This window comes from Fundulus heteroclitus, chromosome 6, assembly GCF_011125445.2.
Source record: "Fundulus heteroclitus isolate FHET01 chromosome 6, MU-UCD_Fhet_4.1, whole genome shotgun sequence".
Lineage (NCBI taxonomy): Eukaryota > Metazoa > Chordata > Actinopteri > Cyprinodontiformes > Fundulidae > Fundulus > Fundulus heteroclitus.
Genome location: NC_046366.1, coordinates 22,185,730 through 22,201,060, shown reverse-complemented (window position 1 = coordinate 22,201,060; position 15,331 = coordinate 22,185,730). Strand labels below are relative to the sequence as shown.

General features: G+C 39.5%; 2 protein-coding genes across 2 annotated transcripts in view; both read right to left on the bottom strand.

The window, feature by feature from the left end:
- The window catches only part of b4galt2 (UDP-Gal:betaGlcNAc beta 1,4- galactosyltransferase, polypeptide 2), a 232,507-nt gene extending 228,541 nt beyond the window's left edge, over positions 1 to 3,966 (bottom strand). Inside the window, exon 1 of the mRNA XM_036138341.1 lies at positions 3,533 to 3,966. The gene's annotated coding sequence lies outside the window, so the exon portion shown is untranslated. The remainder of the gene's footprint in view (positions 1 to 3,532) is intronic.
- Positions 3,967 to 4,838: 872 nt separating this feature from the next.
- atp6v0b (ATPase H+ transporting V0 subunit b) lies at positions 4,839 to 15,089 on the bottom strand. Its single transcript, XM_012882696.3, has 8 exons — positions 15,005 to 15,089; positions 12,487 to 12,535; positions 10,765 to 10,848; positions 8,161 to 8,238; positions 7,186 to 7,255; positions 6,970 to 7,021; positions 6,587 to 6,777; positions 4,839 to 6,491 (listed from the first exon to the last, which is right to left on the bottom strand). Exons 1-8 carry the CDS (start codon positions 15,087 to 15,089, stop codon positions 6,465 to 6,467), a joined length of 636 nt encoding a protein of 211 aa, XP_012738150.1. The 3' UTR covers positions 4,839 to 6,464.
- Positions 15,090 to 15,331: the final 242 nt, after the last annotated feature.

Here is a 15,331-nt window from a genome sequence, read left to right as displayed (position 1 = left end):
GGAGCATATCCAAAGATGCTTTTTTTATTACACTTTTTTTATATTTTTCAACTCTGTACAGAACACTGAAACCAAAAAAAAAAAAAAGTGAGGGTCTCCTTGAGTAGTGTTTCAGTCTAGCTGAAAGTAGGTTCTCTCCTTCTTGTGTAATCAAGTCATTTTCTCCAGTGTTGCTCCGAGTGCCTGGTCATGGTCCTTAGACACTGGGCCATTTCTCCGTAGAAGAGATTTCCTCTACTACTGTCATCCACCGTGTCAGACCTGGAGGGTCATTATTCAGCTGTTGCCAGATAATGGCCTTTTTTTTGCAGCCAATATCAGGATTTGGAAGATATATGCTCACCTTGTATCTCTTTGCTCTCTGGAGCATTTCCAGATTTTACACAGTAATCAAAGACTTGTTTTAAAAGCAAAAGTCTGGAATGGCATGGCAGTTCTATACTTCTAAACAGGTAACATCAATAAAAGTTTATATCCTTCGTGCAACCTTGAAACACACAGTCAATCTTAAGATTTGTTGATATTTGTAGAAGCAGCTGGACGATTGGGATATTCTAAATTTGAAGCTAAAGAACATTTGCTTCATTTACCTAATGTAAAGGTTTAATAATGGAAAATAGTTGCACTATACAAAACAAAATGAAGTTGGATTAAAGGAAGGTATTTGTGCCATCAAGGTGTTGCTGAATAATGGTAATGCTACTGTACAACATATAATAACAATTTATGTCAAATAAGGCACTCATAGTTTCCTTTTCTTACTTATGTTAAAGTTGAGGGAATTCATGTGTTATACCCCTAGTGGACTTTGGTTTAATGCAATATTTTAATTTTACCAACATCTGTCCTTTACCAGGAAGTTATATTATAATTTTGGAGGGAGCCAGTCAGAGTTTGAAATCTTAAAGAGAGAGTTGATTGGTTTCTTTAAAGAAGCAATAAGTGAAATTTTACCACTAGATGGGCTGTTGACCGCTGTCTGTAGACCAAAACAAGGTGTACTGTATGACAAGCCTCCACCCCAGCAGCAAACCGGCAGCCCCTTTCCCCCCCCCCTTCTCATCCGTTGCCTCATATGCGCATATTGGCAAAGGATAAATACACAGAAAAAAGGCATGACCTTTTCGAAGGAACATGTCTAGTTAAGAAGTAACTTATAACTTTATAATGCTGTTAGCAAGAGAACGATTCAATCCGGATTAAAACGTTCAACACAGAGAGATGGTGTGTGACGTCATACCATATTCCATCTAAAAGAATACCTTTAGTTCTTCACATTGCATTTTTTTTTTAGATCTTTCTGTGTAAAATAATAAAATTTAGCTCATTGCTCATTTAAATTGCCCTTGGATAAGACTCTCTTTCTTTCACTGAGTGATCGCTAGACAGACAACAGCCAAAGGTTGTTTTAATGTCTTTTGAAAGATGTCTGCCTCGTGTCTAATCAAGAACAAAGTTATTGAATGAAAATAATCTTGGAAATAAAATCTGCCTGAAAGGGTATGGATAATTTGAGGTTTTTACTGTGAGTAGTGTTTAAAAAAGTTCACTCTATGCAAGCCGTAAAACAATGTTGCATTGTGGCCCAGATCTTGTCTCCATTCCAGGCAATATTATGTACACAAGGAGACAAGGCTATATAATAATATTTGGAAATTATTAAAAAAAATAATAAATGAAAAAATAAAATAAACATGCAGTTAAGTTGAGCTTAACGTATACATCCGGTACAAACAAATCGTACTTGGGAAGTAACGTGCTGATGTTATCTTGCACTTATCTGCTCTGTTTAAACTGAGAAATAATACAGTAATGTGCCCTAATGGCATTTAACAAAATGTTGTTTGATGATTGTACAAACTGTGAATCTTCTTATCTCCTACATGACATGACACATACAGTATGAAACTAAAATTTTAATATACAGCTAGATTGGCTTCATCTGATGTAAGATTGTACTAACTGATAAAAAAATCCATCTGCTTAATGTCAAGTCTGATGCAAATGCACAAAGAGACAAAGACATACGTTATTTTTGAATGTGGTCTGATAAAAGTAACATTTTTGACAGTGTTTGGCTATCATGACAACAAAAAAAATGGATGGCATAAATACTGAGGAAACGTATGTACGCTTTTGACAATGTGAGAAAGACAAAGTTACGTTATTTTTCTTCAGCATAAAAATATCATCTTTGCACTGATTGAAACTGCCCACATCTAATTACACATCACGATGTTACAACCAACTTTCACCTGGACAGAACATGATCAAACTATATATTCTGCTTTCACTGAAATGACTCATCTGTGACAGCGAGACGCTGCTTAAATCAGCAGTCAATGAAAGAATCTCAAGTCCCCCTTAGTGACAATACCAGCTGCCCTCTATTCCCAGAGCGTAATGAGCGTGGACCTGAATCTAAAGCAGCCAAATAGATTCATCCGTTGTTAATTTTCCTCACTGGACTTGTGCTTTCTTCCAAAACTATCTTTTAGTGAAACGGACAGCCTGTAGAAACTCAGTTACAGGGTGGTTTACTCGCAAATACAATGTGATAATATTGCTTAAGCCTCCATGTAAGACAGACAAAAACCTTACAGTATTTGGCCCGGTCCATGTTTTTATTTTTTTCAGATCAAGGGATGATAATCTAATTAAATAATCCCATGCTCTTACACAACGTACCCTTGTGTACAGTCGCCTGCATGGGGGGGGGAAACTACAACAGAAACCGTGTTCACACTGGATTGAACATGACAGGAGCGATGCTCTAAGCATGCGGCGTTAAAAGGCAAAGATAACTCAATGTTTCCCACCAAAGCAAAGTCTGCTTTGGAAGCAACTTGTCAGAGATGAGTTGGTTCCGGTCCACTTCCTGCTTCGGCCGCTCCAAAGAGGCACGGTGTCATAAACTGGAGAGATGTCAGACAGGATTAGGGTGGAGGTGCCGTGTAAACGCCTGGTTAGGTTAAGCTCCTTGATGAGGATGCATCCTTTTTATCCCGGTATTCTTGCACATTTCCCCCCCTCCTCATTGCCTGTGCACACTACTGCTCTTTGCTCCCACTGTGCTCCTGCTGGACCGTTAGACATGCAGAGATGGCTTGGGTCTAATAAACAGATAAACCTTTTCTAGCAGCTGCTAAAACACTGGGCAAAAATTGCACATCTAGGAGTATTTTGTTTTTGTTTTGCACCATTCTGAAGAGTTGATTCATATCAGCTGCCATCAGTGAAGAGCAGTAAGAGATAGACGGAGGATGAGGGGGAAGCCTTAGTATGGCGGGTGTAAGGATGCTGCTAATTCATGGAAATGTGCATGAGGAGGGGAGATGGGAGGGCAGGAGGCAGCAGATGCGATCGGATCTCCACCAAATTCCCAACTTGGTAAAATGCAACTTCATGTGCGGTGCAGGACTTCTCTATGTGTGTGTGTGTGTGGAGGATAGAGACAAACAAAAGCAAGCATACATTTCAGGCAGACTGTAACAATGCGTTCCAGAAAGCGTGCAGAGACAGAGCGCCTTACCTTTGTGTTGTTTCTGTGCAAAGCTGCTCGCATTCTCTTCGCATGAGCCGGGGACAACAAATCGGCGTTGCATTAAATTTATAAAACCCTCCTTAAAAAAAGCCTTGAGGTTCAGTTCAGGCTATGCTCAGGAAAACTATGTTCTTTGTGTGTGCGTGTGTGTGTGTGTGTGTGTGAACACGCAGACTGTTACGTCCTCTCCTCCTCATCGGGGAAGCAGCCTCACGTTGAGCCGAAATCCGAACCCGACCCGTAACGAAACCAGCATCCAAAGCCAGGAAATGAGCTCCGATTTGTCCGGATTTTCCGTCATCGCGCTGTTGGTTTGTTTGGGTGAGGATGATAGGAAAGCTGGAAAAGATGCTCTGAGGATGAAGCTGCGAGCTGGTCCCTTCGCTCTTGTTGCCTACGGAAGCCCGCGCGGTCGGGATTTTCTTTCGCCTTTTTTTTTTTTTTTTTTTTTTTTTTTTACTATGCTTAAAAGATATTAACCCTCTTCTACAAAATCTCACACAGTCAATTAAATAAACATAAAGCAATGTTAGTAAATAAAATACAAATAGACAATAAAAACAAAATTTTATTTCTACATGCAAAATGCTAATTGTTAAAAAAAAAAAACAAAGCCCTCAACAACCACACATGGCGATGGTAGCATCATGGTGAGGGGATATTTTTCATTAGCAGGGAGAGGGAAGCTTTTCAGAGCTAAATACACCCTTAACTAAAATGACATGGGGAAAAAAAAGGAATCAATAACTTATGTTGACAGGAACAACATTCTGACTGATCTTGAGCTATTTAAGTGAGACGCAAAATTATAGAAATAACCCAAGTGACAGCCGTAACTGTAGTGTAAGATGCTTCTACGAAGTTTTTACTCAGAAAAGCAAGTGCACACAATTTTAAGTGTACCCCTTTCCATCAAGTTCACAGCTACGCATTACTTTGTATTGGTCTCTCTACATTTAACCCAAAGTACACAGAAGACAGAAGGTTATTAGAAAGGTAGTATGCTTATCAGATGTAAAGATCCTATCCAAGAAGACCATAATCACATTTTCTAAGCAGCTGAAAAAAAATCACGAATCAAATAACTGATTAAAAAAAGTGTTAAATTGATATACGTTCCACGTCATTAAGACCAAATTACGGTCTTTACCGCCATCTAGCGGTGACGCACGGTTAAACGCGGAAGACGGGGTTACAGGCAGTTCAAACCTCGCAGGGCAGTAAGTGATGCCACCAACAAGACACTTCACCTGTGCTTCACGAAACCATGACATAAAAGACAGAAATACAGAAAGGTTGATCAGAGCGTTTATTGTTTTCCAACAACATTTATGAAGCCGGGAAGGGAAATCTTGATTTATTTCTGCATCATCCACAAAGTCAAAAACAATGAGCTATTTTCTGATCACCATCACATCAACACAGTGTACACACAGTACCATTTAAGAACAAACCAGGATTTGGTGCAGTCCATCGTTCAATCAGGAATTTTCTTTCAAGGGTGCCGACTTTTTGTTTTCTTAAATACAATGCACCTTATGTACGATTCAATGCTTACGCTCATAACAGGAGTGGGGAAAAAGATTTACAGTGAGAAATGAACTGATCTGTCATCTCTGTGAAACGGTGCCTCGCGTTAAAGATTGTTTTCTTTTGTCAGACAACTGCACGCCAGGGTCAATTAAAAGTCTCTGAAATACTGCAAACAGGATTTATAAACAGAAATTCAGACGTCAAAGCAATAATAAAGCCTACGCTGTAATGTATCCAGGAGCTCACATGGTATTTATTTAATTTTCTAAAACACACACGTACATCAGTCCCACACGTCTGGAGGAATGTTAGTGGTAGCTTGGTAAACAATGAGCGGTTTATGCAGATTCGACTGGTTGCAACAGAGTAGTCAAATATTACCATTTAAAACCAGGACAGATACATATAACCCGGGTAACAAACCAATTGTTTAGAGGATGTAAGGCTTTTCCTCCTCCCACCTGAAAGATGGTGACGCTATGGCAGAAGCTAAACATTTTATTAAAAATGTATCCAATCATTAAATGACACATTTTGAACAAAGTGTCTCTTAAAAGATTGGTTTTATTTGTTTCAACTTTTATTGAGACGACCATGGAGCCCTGACCATAGTGTATTCAGTTGGCTTGTAATTGTTAGATGGACGTCTTTGTCAAGTAACAACAGCAAGAACTGGGGAAGGAAAAAAAAAAAAAGTATATATATATATATATGTTGAGATTTGCTGATGTTTTGTATGTTGCACAGTTACAACTTCAGAACAATACTCAATTTAAACTTGATAAATGTTCTATATCTATTAAGAGCCAGGAAAGAAAAAAAAAAAAACACTGTATGTGAGCCGGCTGTAGAATGGCCCAACTCCTAATTTACAAAGACCGGACACAAAAAACAAGAAAGTGACAGACCAGGCCACAAACACAATGACAACCAACCTCATGCTTCACAGGAAGGAAGAAAAAAAAGATTTAAAAAAAGAAAAAAAGAAAATCACATATCCAGCATACACACGCCCACACACACAGTATTTTCAAAATACTCCAGTCATTTTTAACCATCTTCCCATAAGAATGGCCTGAAAGACCTAGAAGAAAGCGAATCCTCATCGCTGAAAGCTGCAGATTACTTCCATGACTCATGAAGCTGAATTGTTACCATTATCAAGAAGGAAGAAATGCACAAGAAAAATCAGCATTTCTCCTTTTTTTTTCCAGTTTCTTAGTCAACGTTCATGCTACCCGGGGATCAACCCACTCTTTACACGAATGATGGTTAAAAACAAGACGGAGCAAATATAGACATTTAAATAATTTACGATGTATGTACACAATAATCCATCTTATTTATCCAGCAGTATCCTCGTCTTCTCAGCATGCGAGAGCATCTTCTAATCACCCATCTTTACTTTAGAGGTCTGAAGTGGGGGAGAAAAAAAAAAGAAATAATTAGAGGCCTTTTACAGCAAATTCAAACGACAGCCAATGAGTATGGTTTAAGAGTCTGGTTTACCTGCAGGATCGCTACAATGACCCCAAACAGGCCAATCGCGCTGCCAAAGATTTCCACAATAAGGATCTTGACAAAGAGGCTGGCGTTCTGGGCGTCTGCCAAAGCTGCTCCGCTGCCCACGATGCCCACACAGATCCCACAGAAGAGGTTGGAAAAGCCCACAGTGAGGCCAGCTCCGAACATGGAGTAACCTAACCGTGAAGGGAGGGGGGGGGAATAAACCACAGCGGATAAACATCAAGAAAAATACACAAAATTAGAAAAGAGCGCTCCTGCGATAACTGCATTGTTCAGGTGCGGTTTAACGTTAAGAGAATCGAGCTGAAATTAGTTTGCTGGTTTTCGCCCTCTTAGAATCTGCTGCTTTGAGTCGGTTTTCTCACCAGCTTGGTAATTTCGTGCTCCGATGGTCTCTGGGGTTGTTCCACTGAAGCTCTGGAAGACGAGAAAGGATTGGTTTTAGAGACAATAAGTCATCTTTGTTTTGCCCTTTCAGATTGCAGTTGTGTTTCAGGGTCAAGCTTCGTTCTACGCGTGGCATCGTTCCCCACGTAGCACCACTTTCCTACAAAAACCTCTATGTGCAAGAGTTTCTTTACCTCGGCCATGTTGCTAATGACAATAGCCATGATGATTCCATAAATGGCCACGGCTTCACAGAAGATAATGCTGCAAAATAAAAAATAAGGAATAACATTAGCGAAGGAATTTTCTCAAAAATATCTAGTATGTAGTTATTACAGAAACATCTCAGTTAACTAGATTCTCAAAAAGCTAATTGCAGTAACTCAATCTAAAAAGGTGAACTTTGTTTCTGTTTATTTTGAGGACTGTGGCTTACAGCTAATGAAAGTTCCCCTGCTTTTTTTTTTAAAGAATAGCATACTTTGTAGAACCAATAAAAGAGGATTTTGAATACACAAGTGTTACATTATGGTTTACACCATCAGGTTAAAGGCTGCTGACCTAACAGCTGTTAAGCAGACAGTCACCGACATCCTCCACAAAGAGGGTTCACCACAAAACATCACTGCTAAAGACGCCGGCGGCTCACCGTGCCGTAGCCGAGCATATTAATGAAAGGTCGGGTGGAAACCTGCCGCCAGGAAACGGAAGAGCGCTTCCTGCTTCATTCTGCAGGCAGGCTTCATTGAGATAACGATTTAATTTTCCTGCAGGACTCTGAGAGCATCCTAAGACCTCAGCAGCGCCACAGGCTGACCGCCTCCTGGAGTCGTTGCAATGATGCAGCAACTCATGCAAAAGGAGCCCTGGCAATCTATTCTGTGCCTATATTGTACCGTGCATCCGTTTCAGTAGGTAGATATTTCTGTATTAGAGGCTCTTTTATATGGGATTAAAGTAATACCTAATGTTTATAGGGAGAATGTTGAGCTTTCGTTAGTTTTAGTCATAATTAACAGAAAAAACTGCTTTGAATGTTTCCTTATATAAGTTTTACATTTTGAATTATGTCACTAAAATAGGTAGACTTTTTGATAATAAATAAAACGAGCTGTACCTGTCCGCGTACGCTTACTTTCCTTCGTATTAAGTTGAGCAAAGGAGCCTACCTGACCAAATTTTTGGTTTTGATTCTTGGCGCCTTGACACCTCCACCAATGATGCTTGACCCAGTGATGTAGATCCCCCTGGAGACGGAGCCAAAACAAGAATCAAAGAGAAGGAAAAGAATCATAGTCAACAGAGCGTCATTGCTTTATAATTGCACTAATAAACTTAAAACAAGTTTATGCTGCCGACTAGCATTTTCGGGCCATTTACACATAGTGACACACATTCAGGACACAGCAATCCTACCAAGAACACCCTTAAGACTGTTCTAAATGATCCAATTAAGCAAAAGGGCAGTGCGTTTTCCTTTCCTCTTTTTTTTCTTACACACAACCAGCAAATAATGGGGGGGAAGACATTTAAAAGAAAACGAGTCAGGCTGAATGCAGATCTAAATTGGATGAATAAACAAGTAGCCCTCTGAGAGAAAGCAAAGACTTTTAATCACAACATTGAGCGGTATTTACTGCAATGACAATAAGAGAGACGAAGAAAACTACAAAAAAGAAAATCTGCAGTCTTTTTTAGCAACAAGTCTCTCACTACACACAAATAGTGCTCTAAAACAAAAATTAATCAGCACAACTGCGCTGGTTGGCAGTGAGAAAATAAAACGATAGATAAACGATAGATAATAACAACAGCATTCCTGCACTTAAAAACGCAAGAACCGCTTTAAGTCGCAGATTAAAAACCTAAAAATGGCACCGTTAAAGGTGTGTAAAGTAGTTCCTGCAAACAGAATAAATGACTTTCTGCCTGACGGGCGCAGCTGGAATGAGCGACGGAGGCGATGATCACAGAGCGCTTGTGCAGTTTGCAGAGGGAAGTTGGAGGTGAACAGATTATTTTTCTGACAGCTCCAATTTGTGATTTATAAACCAGTGTTGAAATGTAACTCTTGGTTTTAAAATATTACAGTTTTCTCAACAGGTGGATAGGTTGTTATGCTTCTTTAAAAAAAAAAAAAAAAAACAGTGTACTGCAAAAATGGATCTAAAAACAAGTAAAATGCTCTTAAAGTTAGTCTATTCAACCTTGATTTGAGCTAATAAACAAGATTATCTGCCAATGGAATGAGTATCTTTGCCCCTAAAATAAGAAAATTAGACATCCTGCACATGAAATAAGATGATGGAGATGAATTGTTCCTATTTTAAGTGGAAAGATCCTATTCCATTGGCAAATCATCTTATTTACCTGCTCAAATCAAGGACAAATGAACTCATTTCAAGAAGATTTGACTTATTTTTATTCTGTTTTTGCAGTGTGGAGCTTTAAACGGCATCTGAACGTCAATTTGAATGCCCCTTCTAGATTAATTTTTCCTTTCTGTGTGCAAAGGAGTTCTAGAGGTACGCCGTTTACTTGTTCCGGCAGAAGGCAACTCGGGTAGCTGCTGGAACAACTGCTTCTATCCATTGTTATTGTTGTTGTTGGATGACGCTGCTGTTGATGAATGAAGAGCGTCTACATCCCTCAGAGATGTGACTATGAGCCCAAGGCTCTGTTGCTGACAACACCCGGCAGAAGCAAATGATAATAAAACACTAAAAACGCACAATCATACACGAGTCGCTTAGACAGCGTAGCGCCCCCTACCATATGCACATGTGAACTGCGTTCGATCATATTTTGAGACCTAAATGCAGGATTTACTATTAGACTCATAAAAACTAAACAGCAAACCATTGCAGTTGCTCGGGCTTTATAGAAATCTTCCGTAATGTTCTTAAATCCAACATGCATGTGCTTTAAAGATCGCTTTAGTATAGTGAAAAATACAATGTCAAACCTTTGAATGTGCAATAGCTTTACGATGGATTTATTGTTTCTCTTTGCATCACTAATGCAGATACTGCGTGGAATAAGGACAGATGCAACCGTTCGATGCAGCTTCTCCATGTTTACCTACGCTTTGCCGTACATTTCAATATTAAATGTGATGTTTTTAATCCAATATCATGATAGTGTGTGTATACGATGAGCTGAGAATCTCTAGACAGTGCAATAAATGAGCGCTACATCTCAAACTGCCCATACAGTGAATGTGCTGAGCCCTGCAGGAACCTGACTGCAGCTTTAATGATGAGTTGAAGTTTAACAGATCAGCTGCATCCGTGTTGGTCGTTAGTGGCAAAGAGTTATGGTCTCAAGTCTGGCTTGGTACGACACGTCTGCAAAATGCCTTTTAAAATAATGAGATGCTTTCTGATGAAACATTAATGATCCGTATTCAAGAATCTGGGTTTTCCCCCCAAACCTAGTAAGGCATTAGAAACGTCCTGAAAATTACAAAATGCTAGGATGTTATGAAACAAACAGTCGTAGGATATGAAATGCCATTCCTGCATTATTGTTAACGGGGTTTTTCAAGGGTGATTTTATTCCACAGTGATAAAAAAAAAATCCTACATGAATAAAGTCAGTAGGAAATTATTAAACCAACGTCAGCAAAATGTTGACTTCTAATTATCTGTAACAATTGTATCCCAACACTTTTTTGGTTTAATACTTTTAGGAAGAATGTTGCTTTCACACACTGTAACTTTTCTAAATTGTTGTTATAAATGACAGAATGATGCTAATTTTCTAGTACTCACCAGGCTGCTCCCACCACAGAAAGAGAGATGGCCAAACCAATGCCCAGATTGGCCCACATGAAAGGAGACGTCTCAGTCAGGAACCTGACAGGAAAAAACAACACTTTAAAATAACGACACATTTATAAGCAGCCGTCTCAACTGTTAGGAAGTCTGGGACCAATTCGTCCTGTCCTATGAGGCCAAAACTACTGCCTGTATGGGACTGACCATCACATTAAGTCCCCGTTCTTATCTTTGGTTACTTAAGACAGCGTGAAGCAGCTGTGAAGCCAAACAAATGGAGCCTGCTGTCTACTCTCTAAATAACTATACACATTTTTATTTTTCCCCTTTACATATTCATTATGGCTCACAATCTTTTATTTAAAATGTTCAGTTATCAGCAGAATGTTTATTTCTATGTTGAAATATACCACGTAAAATTCATTGATGACAAATACCATTTGTGTAACTTAGTAAAACGTTTTCCCAACACTTACCCTCTAACTTTCTGAGCAAAGCTTCAATCAGTTTATTTGTATAATAATTATAATAATGAACTAACCAAACATTGACATTAGATATCTCAATTATTTCACATAGCTGAAATCCAGCAGGAGTTGGAAAGAAATGTGCCAGGAGAAAGGCGTTGTCTCTCAGGATAGCGAGCCAGCCGGAAGCCGATAAACGAGCCGGCTGAGCATGTTTTAAATCAAGCAATACATCAACAAACTGAGCAGATATTCTGGCTTAACCTATATAGGCTTTCGGCTAAAAACTTAGTTACTTTTATGTCGCAGAACGCATAATATATTCAACTTTATTCACAGCTTTTCACTCCCCTCCACCATAGCTGTTTCCGATTAAGATGTGCTCTTCAAACCACAATGAATCATGGGATAGGATGAGCAATGAAGGATACACCAGACCCATCCTTCAAATCGGGGAAAAGGAGGACACATTTGTCGGCCGCATTTTAAGGAGTCTCTGAAGGATTCACAGCATGGCTGTCCATGTGTGTCCAATTTGGAAATTAAGTACAAATTGTTTGTGGAAACTGTTTTAAAGTTGCAGTTTTAACCTGCCAAGCCAGATCGATAATGTGTAGCACTCTCCGTTCTGCACATCATCCATCTGGGACTGCTTTTATTGAATCCGTTCAAGGAAAAGAGGGACATTCCAACTTTCTAAGCTGATTGGGCAGAGCAACACCTAGTGCCCGCCTACCAAAGGCTGGTTTCAGCCAATCACGGTATCAAATGAAAATGTCATAAGCAGCAGGCGCCATGAGAAACCACGCAGGTCAAGGTGCGCTTATTTGTATAGAGACACTTGTGACAATGGTGGATTCCTGCGCTGCCATGCTTATTTTTGTTCCGCTATGGGCTTTCTTTACTCACAGCTGGTATGTCCTAAATTATGCCACAATACTGAAAAGTGAGGAGGGAGCAGGACAAGATGGATTCTGGTGTTTGTGAACCAACAAATATCACAAGAATTTAGCTTGCAGTTGAGGTATAGACAGTTCAGCATAGTTAAAGTAAATGGGATGAAATAGCATAAGACCCAAGGCACCGTTCTGTTGGTGGAATGCAACATAAAAACAGGACATTTACATTTCTAACTGCAACAGATCTCGTCTGCTGTTACAACGTCTACGTTGGCCAGTCCTAAAACCACCTGGTTTAGGGAAAAACCTCAAAGCGTTCAAATGAGAGCAGCAATCGAAACGGTACTTACCATGCCACATCAAAGCGGAATCCAAGGTCAAATATGGTATAGCATATACCTGTAGAAGGAAAAGATAACTTTTAAACTGTGGAATAGCTTAAGAGAGGCGTATCTACATCCCTGCTGTCAATAAGAGCTTAGATTTCCATCCAGGAAATTTACAGAAGATCAAACAGCTCCCCCCTTTGGTAGCTGACTAACGGCCTAGTTGCTTTTATGGCGCTGCACTAGCTTTGATCTGCTACAGCTCTAAATCCAACATACTTACAGGAGTTAAAATGGATTTTTTATTTTAATCAAGTGTTCTAAAAAACAAAGAAAGACTGTCTAGGACCAGTTTATATGGAGTTCAGCTTGAAAACTATAACACACATCCCCAACCTTGACAATTTTAAGCCTATGATAGATTCCATAAAAACGTAGTTTATGAAAGCTGCGATCACTTTACTAAAACTCAACTAGACTTTAAGACTTAATTACATCAAACCACCTCCCAGGTGCATCTTAATGTATTAGAAAATTGTTGAAATCATTTCACTTGAATCCAGTTGATTCAAATAAAATAATTATGAATCCAGGTACTTTATTTCTGTTGATTTTGATAAAATGTCGGCCTACTGAGACAAATGTGCATGTATTATACACTGTGTGCACCAAGTGCTTCATCTAAGCTTCTTTTACTTGAATTACAGCATCAATGCGGCGTGCCATGGAGACAATGATCCTGGGGTTCTGCTGAGGTGCTACGCCATTCAGCTTATCTGCAATCCTTGCTCTGTGTGCATCATCGTCCTCCGAACAATACTCCAGAGTCTCCATCTGCTTTAGATCAGGCCAGTTTACAGGTCAGTCAATCACAGTGATGCCATAATCTCAGTCAATAAACCAGTTGTTCTTGCTTTTCAGAACATGGTCAGGTGACAAGTCCTGCTGGGGAAATGCAACCAGCACCTCCGTTAAGGTTGTCAGCAGATGGAAGCAAGAAGACCACTACGCGCCTGCACTGAATTTGGACTTGAGAAAAGAACAGCTGACCAACACAAGCACATGGCATCTCACACCGGACCTCATAAGCAACTTGGATTCTGTGATGCTCCACTATTTCTCCTGAATGTGGGAGGTTGATTCCCAAATCAAATGGAAAAGGACTAAAAGGACCACTGAGCACCAGTCCAGTCCTTTTGCTCCTTAGCCTGGGTAAGACACATTCCTTGTCTCTGGTTCAGGAGTGGCTTAACACTGAAACGTAACAGTTTTACTCCATGTCCTGAACATCTCTGTTAGATTGCTGTTAAAGCACTGATTTTTTTTTTCTGCCACACTTTCCCCCTCTGCTTAATTCACTGTTAATATACTTGGACACAGCAATCTATGACCAACATACTACTTTAGCAGTGAATTTTAATGGCTTCTCCATGTGGAGCGGTGCTCATGTCTGCCTACTGGACAACAGAGCAGTCTTAACCATAATTTGGTAAGAAATTAACAAAATAAATAAATTAAGTGTCTGAATTAAAAATCCTTTTTATTTCGTTTTCTGCAATGGTACAACTTTCTGAGAAACAGAATTTGGGGTTTTCATTTAATCAGAAAAAGAAATCCAAACAAAAAAATAATAACACCAGTAAAAAAAAACATTCTGAATAAATTTAAATAATAGTCAAGATTCCCTTTTGAATAAGCAAAATAAAATAACTATGTTCTAATTTAATGGGCTGCATCCCTAAAACGATCCTGGTCGATACAATCGACAAACTCTTCCAACAGTATATAAGCTATACACAATTTGAGAATCCTGTTTGCTGTTTAGGGAAAAAACAAACTTAGAGCCAACAAAATGCATACGGTTATACTTTTATTCTGAGACCACCTTTACATGGGGTCCAGCTGAGGTCCTGGAAAACTAACATTTCTGCGATGGCTCACCCTCATGTGAAACTACTACAGTTCCTGTTTTGCTTCATGTTCTCCCATATTTTCGTTGCAACCAAGACAAGCTAACATGCTAACGTTAGCTTACCCAACAAATAAAAAACCCTCAAACCATTTAAAAATGGTTCAGCTACCTTGGATAGCCTCACGGGGAAAAAAGCCCAAAAGTGGTTAACATATAACGCAACATGTTCCTTCAAGGGAATGTGACATTATCTTTTTTGACACGTTAGCTCTTCGATGCTAACGTCAAAGTAGCTAGATGCTACATTAACTACAGAACACCTGGTAGTTTGTCCCTAAAGTATATAGATAGGAATGCACAAAGTCCAAAAAAAGAGTAGCATCTGCTTGTTAGCATGTACGAACATCCAAGTTTGAATCATTTAAACTGTCGCTGTACTAGCTAGCCAAAAAAAAGCCGAAAACCTAGCTAGTCCCAAAAAGTAGCCAGGTCCCAGAGAAAGCTGCTCATCCCCAATTATTAACTATGCAAGGAGACAATCAATAACCGAATGGTAATTGTCAGAAAAGATTGATATACACACGTTTTCATTCATTAGCTCAACTGTTATTTATTTGTTTTAAAGCTTACCGACGATTAGTATGGTACTCCAGAAGGCCAAAGTGACCCCCGTGTAAAGAATGGCGTGTCCGTTCATCATCCACTCCAACAGCATCTATCTGGCGGTCTAACCTGCGAGAGCAGCGACTTATTCTTGGCTTTGATTTAAAAGCCGACTCAACGGACGCAAAGATAGCGATTAACTTGTTATTTTCAAATCGGCGTCTGTCACTGCAGGAGGAAGAGCATCAAAAGGAGAAGCTGGTGCTGTCAGCTGATCCAGCATGTGACTGAGAACTGGGGTGGCTGCGTTCCAATTTGTTTTTGCCTTCCCCTTGTCACAATGTTTCAGGGAAA

Bases quoted from the DNA above. Each gene is read 5' to 3' on its own strand.
- atp6v0b (XM_012882696.3), bottom strand. From the start codon at position 15,089: ATGCTGTTGGAGTGGATGATGAACGGACACGCCATTCTTTACACGGGG. The intron at 7,256-8,160 runs GTAGGCTCCTTT...TTTATTTTGCAG, and splicing joins AAAACCAAAAATTTGGTCAG to CATTATCTTCTGTGAAGCCG. The intron at 6,492-6,586 runs GTAAACCAGACT...CCCCCACTTCAG, and splicing joins TCATTGTAGCGATCCTGCAG to ACCTCTAAAGTAAAGATGGG.